General features: G+C 38.4%; 1 protein-coding gene across 1 annotated transcript in view; it reads left to right on the top strand.

The window, feature by feature from the left end:
• Nucleotides 1-252: 252 nt before the first annotated feature.
• The window catches only part of LOC113098888 (solute carrier family 2, facilitated glucose transporter member 4), a 91,078-nt gene continuing 85,075 nt past the window's right edge, over nucleotides 253-6,255 (top strand). The window contains exons 1-2 of the mRNA XM_026263940.1: nucleotides 253-532; nucleotides 1,790-1,885. Of these exons, the coding sequence (XP_026119725.1) occupies nucleotides 500-532; nucleotides 1,790-1,885 (129 nt within the window). The 5' untranslated portion in view covers nucleotides 253-499. The remainder of the gene's footprint in view (nucleotides 533-1,789; nucleotides 1,886-6,255) is intronic.

The following is a 6,255-nucleotide window of genomic DNA, read 5'->3' as shown; positions in this document are numbered from 1 at the left end:
TCTTTTTCTGTCTCTTTAGGTCTGTGCAAAGACAAAAGCTTATTAAACTGAAATAAAGCAAACTTAATGCAAGCCATGCCCCTTACTCTTTTACGCAATGACACATAAGGTCAAGACAATTTGTGTGTTGATAAACCAACCTTGTAGGACTGGAGCTAATGGAAAGTCCAGTCACTGTTGCTACACTTTTCATGTAGATCTAAACCCCTCCCCTCTGCCTTGGCCCAAACTTCAAAAATACATGCAGGGGATAGTGTGTGAGCATGTTTCCCCATGCCCTCCTCTTAAAACCTCATGTGTCACTGAGGAAATTATAGACACTGGAGTAACACTTTAGCCTAGATCCATGTTCTATACTTTTTTTTTTTTTATCTAGCACTTGTCTATGCGCATGTTCAAAAGGACAAATTAAATTCACAGATCAGTGCTTTGGAGTAATACTGGTTGGAGTAAACTTCCGAGATAGGACCAAAACTTTGAGTCTCGCACACTCAGCATCATGCCGGCTGGGTTTCAGCAGTTGGGAGGGGAGGTAATGACAATGTAGTATGTTAGATAATATGATCTGTGAAACACTCTAATGACTGTTTAACTTGAATCTTTAAAATATAAACATTTTAAACTCAATTTCTAGTTGCTTGCAATTAAAACAATAATATGTTTATGTTTGCATTAATGGCTGCAATTTTATTTTATTTTGAAAACCTAAAGTAATACATTATGAGAATGTGACTGATGAAATATTAGACTCAAATTCAGATGTGCAGCTTCTGTCAGTTCTGGTAAGATGATAAAATTGTTTTGGGATATGGCGATCCAGTTAAGTCAAGTCAAGTCACCTTTATTTATATACCGCTTTAAACAAAATACATTGAGAGTGAGAGTATTAGATGGCAAAGTCAAAGTCAACTTTGCATTTGGAGGAAGTATGTAAATGGTCACATGTTTCAAGGTCAAATCTTTGCTTTTAAATGACCTGGAGGTACTTAGTAAAAGCATTGCAGTCACAAAGTAGACTTTAAATGATAAAGTGTAACTAGCTGAATACCAGTACTCTGTACCACACTTTGTGGTGTGATGACAGTAATCATGACACCGAGAGACCACTAATGGGCAACCAATATTGTTACTATTCCAGCATGTTTAAAGACCTAATTTTTAATGTTTTGTCATTCATAAGAAGTATAACATACTATAAAACCATATATTTGTCATGGTATATATATATATATCCCAATTTATAAATATAGAATTACAATATTTGAAATATAAAATGCATATTTAAAACTATAGACAGATAGGTCTGACAGTCACCGTATTGCTGTAATACAGGTATGACAGTATTGCTGTAATAACTTTTTAAACCTTAGTTAAAGATTTGGATTAACATTTTTTTTTTTTTACCTTTTTTGTAACTTTACATTACAGATTTGTAACTTTTATTTTTTTATTTGATTATATCTGAATAGTTCCATTTGTTCACAATAGTTAATTACATTAGTTAACATGAACTTTACTTTACTTTACTTACTTTAAAATTAAAAGTTGTCTATTAATATTTAATGGGCCTGAGCTAATGTTGACTACTGTAACAATTTTAATAAATTAATAAATACTGTAACATGTATTGCTCATTGAAAGTTAATATTAGTTAATACATTAACTTACATTAACTAATGGGACCTTACTGTAAAGTATTATACTTTGAATATCAGTGAGCAGATAAAATATCCCTGTTTCAAGAATGTATATTGCAGTTATAAACATTGTACATTTTGCTGTCCTGCAGAGCATAACTGGAACCCTTGCACTGTCAGTGTTCACTGCTGTACTGGGTTCCTTTCAGTTTGGCTACAACATTGGAGTCATCAACGCTCCACAGAAGGTAATATTTCATCTATACTTAAATCAGTTACTCATAAGTATTTTAAAAACATTATAAATATATTTTTAAATCTTTATTAAAAACAAAACAAAAAAATATATTTATATTATATTATATTATATTGCATGTAATTATATTTATAGACAGCTCAAAAGGGAAATGTATATAAATAATTACAATTATTTATAACAGCTGCTTGCAGTAACTGTAGAATAATTAATATTACCATCAACTAATCTGTTCGTACGGCGAACATACAATTGTCACGCAACTTGTAAAGGAAAGGCAATTCAATCCGAATCCAAGAAGTTGATAATCCATGAAGGCAAAGGGAACACACAGCAAAAAAACATCAAACAATACTGGACAACATAAGGAACAGAACGGGGAGCACTTATACTAACTCAACTAAACAAGGGAGTAATGACTAGATTAACTGAACACAGGCGAAAAGAATGAACTAATCAACACATGAGGGAAAACTAGGTTGGGGAAAACATGAGGGAAGAAAAACCAAAAGTCCATGGTGGTGACAGAACTACCCCATCCTGGAAGGTGTGATCTTGCACTGTGACAGGACAGACAAAGGAGGGAGGGGGTTTAGGAGGAGGACGAGGCAGTGGTGAAGGGCACAGAAGCAGGCAGATAACCAGGGTGATGACGATGGAGGGAGGAACAAACAGAGGTAGGAGCCAGGACTGGAAAGCCAGACGGGACCCAGACCGAAGTCTTGAAAACAGCTCACAGAGGAGCCAATTGATGGAGGAGCCATGGTGAAGTAAAGGCTGACGACTGGGACTCAGAGGCTGGAGGCGGAGAAAAGGGATCCTCAAGCCATGACACCGAAGGAGATTGGCAGACCCATGGTGAACCCACATCAGAGATGATGGGCTGAGGGTGAGCTGAGGGGTTGACAGTCTGTGGTTTCTGGAATGGTGTTATGCTGCCCACAAACACCAGATCACCAGGGCTGCATTAAGACTTCACTGAGCCACAGTGCTTTGACTTACTGCAGGGCCCCCATCACAATAATGATACATAGTTAGGGCCAGAGCACCGATGGTGCAAGGACCCTCTTGTATCTGCTTTGTTTATTAGGGCCCAAGCACCGATGGTCCGAGGACCGTCTTGTTTCTGCTCCATTTGTTAGGGCCCGAGCACCGATGGTGTGAGGACCCTATTGTATCTGCTCCGTTTATTATTATTAGGGCCAGAGCACTGCAGTGCGAGGACCCTATTGGAATTGCTCCGTTTCTTCTTCTTCTTCTTCTCCGAAATGAATCACATTTTTGAGGGCCTAAACATGCTCCAAAACTCACTAAACTTTGCACACGCATCAGGACTGGCGAAAATTTACATCTGATAGATGGTTTCAGAAGTGGGTGTGGCAAAATGGCTCGATAGCGAGCTGTTTTTCACGTACATTCATGAAAATTGGTACACACGTAACACACCATTAACTACAAAAAAATCTCCTGGAACAAAATCCAAAACCCAACAGGAAGTAAGTTATTTTGAATTTCCTGTGTGATTTTTGTGCAGTTTTTGCCAGTTCCATGCCTCGTACTTTGATGAACTCCTCCTACAGTTTTAATCAGATTATCTTAAAATTTGGTGAGGATCATCATAAGAGCTTTGTGATGTTAAATTGCGAAGGTTTTGAGTTCTCGTCAAGGGGTGTGTCCCTGGCGGCCTGACAAATTTGATGTTTCGCCGTGAAAGAGGAAGTTGCTGTAACTCAGCCAAGCAATGTCCGATCTTCCCCAAACTTCACACATGTGATAGGTGTTATGCTGGTAACAGGAAGTGACAAGGTTAACACTGTTATGGAATCCTAGGAACAAATAAAAAGTGTCAAAAAGTGTTAAATAGGCTGGCAACATGCTAGAAACATGATAAAACATGCTAGCAACACTTAGCTAAGTGTTAAAGCATTCTACTAAGGCAGTGAAAAAGGAAGTTGCTGTAACTCAGGCAAGCAATGTCCGATCTTCCCCAAACTTCACAGTGTAATTACGATTTGAAATGCATATTTCTCACCTTCACCTTTTTACTAAAGCCACACAATTGCGGTGAGCCCGGGTGCGAGGGCCCGTTCATCGCTGATTGCAGCTTTAATTAGGGCCCAAGCACTGCAGTGCGAGGACCCTATTGGAATTGCTCCGTTTATTAGGGCTCAAGCCTGGAGGGCGAGAGCCCTATTGTTTTCCTTAGGATTATTTTTTATTATTATTATTATTTTTTTCCAACGTTACGGGGGCTTTTGGTGTCCTTAACATGCTCGAAAACTCTTGAAAATTGGCACACACCTTGGAACCTGCGGCCATTAGGGCTGGGCAGAGACAGATATACGGGCGTGGCACAGGGGCTCTACAGCGCCCCCTGGAATACCGAGGGCCATATATCATACATACTTGCACGTAGACACACGAAACTCGGTACACATGTAGATCTCATCAAACCAAACAACTTTCGTACTGCATGTCATAGGCTCCGCCCAACAGGAAGTTGGTTATTTAGGGTTTAGTATTCATATTTTTCGTCAAAGTTGTGGGGGCTTTTGGGGTCCTTAACATACTCAAAAACTCTTGAAAATTTGCGCACACTTTGGAATCTGTGGCCTTTAGGAGCCTGCGGAGGCTGGGACCCGGGCGTGGCACAAGGGCTCTACGGCGCCCCCTGGATCACAGTCATAAATGTTGATGTATAGCTCACACATACTCACACATATGCATATGAAACTCAGTACACATATAGATCTCATCGTGCCGAACAACTTTCGTATTGCATGTCATAGGCTCTGCCCAACAGGAAGTCAGCTATTTAGAGTTATGTAAAAAGCGCATGCTCTGGAATTTGAAATACTTGTCATAGGTTTTTTTGCAGATTGCCACCAAATTCGGTCAACATGATCTCAAGACATTGGGGATGAAAAATTGCCAGGGGATTTTTGATATCTCTAACGGTTTGCTCGTGGCGAGGTGTTGAAATTATGGCGAGAAATGAGAAACAGGAAGTGTCTAATACCATCCACATACATTTCCTGATTTTAATCAAACTTCATCAGATTATTCTTTGTATGATGTCGATCGCATATATGTGACTATTAGGAGTCAAAGTTATAGCGCCACCAACTGGCAGCAGGAAGTGTGTCATTTTCAAAATGCTTTGAATTCAGCATCTTATTATTACTCAATTTGCTTCAAACTTCATCAGAATAATGTTAAAACACAGCCTATATAAATCTGCTGGGGGGATATTGATATCTAAAAATATTGTTGCCGTGGCAACATGTTAAACTGGAATACTTCTCAGGTGATTTTGAGGCATATAACATGCTTAGAATTTCATCAAACTCAGAACACATATCAGTATTTATGATAACTAGACACTGGCAAAAGTTCATAAGAGGGCGTGGAAGAGGCACTCTATAGCGCCACCTTTTGTCAAAAGTGGGGGGGTTAGTTTTAGCTACAGACACCAAACTCGGTACAAAAATTGTTCTCATCAAGACGGACAACTTTCTAATTCACAGTCATCAGCTACGATCAACAGGAAGTCAGCTATTTTGATTTGAATGTGGATTTTTTTTTACATTTAGCTGTGAATTAATGCATACTGCTCAGAGGAGAGTAACACTATACACACCAAATTTTGTCTACATGATGCCAAAACATTTTAAACAACTTAAATTGCCAATAGATTTTGGATAGCTTGAATGGTTTTGTCTCTGTGATTTTTTTTAAATGACATTAAAAATGGAATTATTAATTTTCCTGCATTTTTTAATTCCAAACACTTCAAAACCTTTTTTCATACAGACAAAAAGTCATTCTGAGTAAATATGGATAGTTTCACGACTTTACAACACTGTATGGGTAACAGAAAATTAAAAAACTGTCAGACATCTCATCTCACTTCTGTCCCTCTGTTTGAGTGTATGTGCTTAGACTATCATTGTCTGAGAGAAATTGCGCCCCTACAGGTGCAATTACCGGAGTTTTAGTTTCTCTTTTAAATCGGTTAAAATACAAATAAATACTTAGATTTAATTCACACTGACAAGCTAAACCAACATATATGATTATTACCGGGTCAGGGCTCATTAATAATTGATGTGTGGTCAGTGATACGTGAGAAACAGGAGAGATTAATCACCGCTCTGAGCAGGAGCGTGTGGAATGACGAGCTCAGAAAAAACGAGTTTATTCTTGTTTCATAGCTATTAAGAATAAAGTATTGCAGCGATATCACACAATTCACAAATTAGAACACACCAAGAGCTAAATTAAGATGTTTTTGAACTGTTTGTGTGAAAATTAAATATTTGTGGCTGCCTATCTGAAATCACCGCTCCGATCAGCGCGCAC

This window comes from Carassius auratus, unplaced genomic scaffold (genome assembly GCF_003368295.1).
Source record: "Carassius auratus strain Wakin unplaced genomic scaffold, ASM336829v1 scaf_tig00216727, whole genome shotgun sequence".
In the NCBI taxonomy this organism is placed as follows: Eukaryota; Metazoa; Chordata; class Actinopteri; order Cypriniformes; family Cyprinidae; genus Carassius; species Carassius auratus.
The sequence above is the reverse complement of the archived record's forward strand: the minus strand, read 5'-3'. Positions and strand labels throughout refer to the sequence as shown.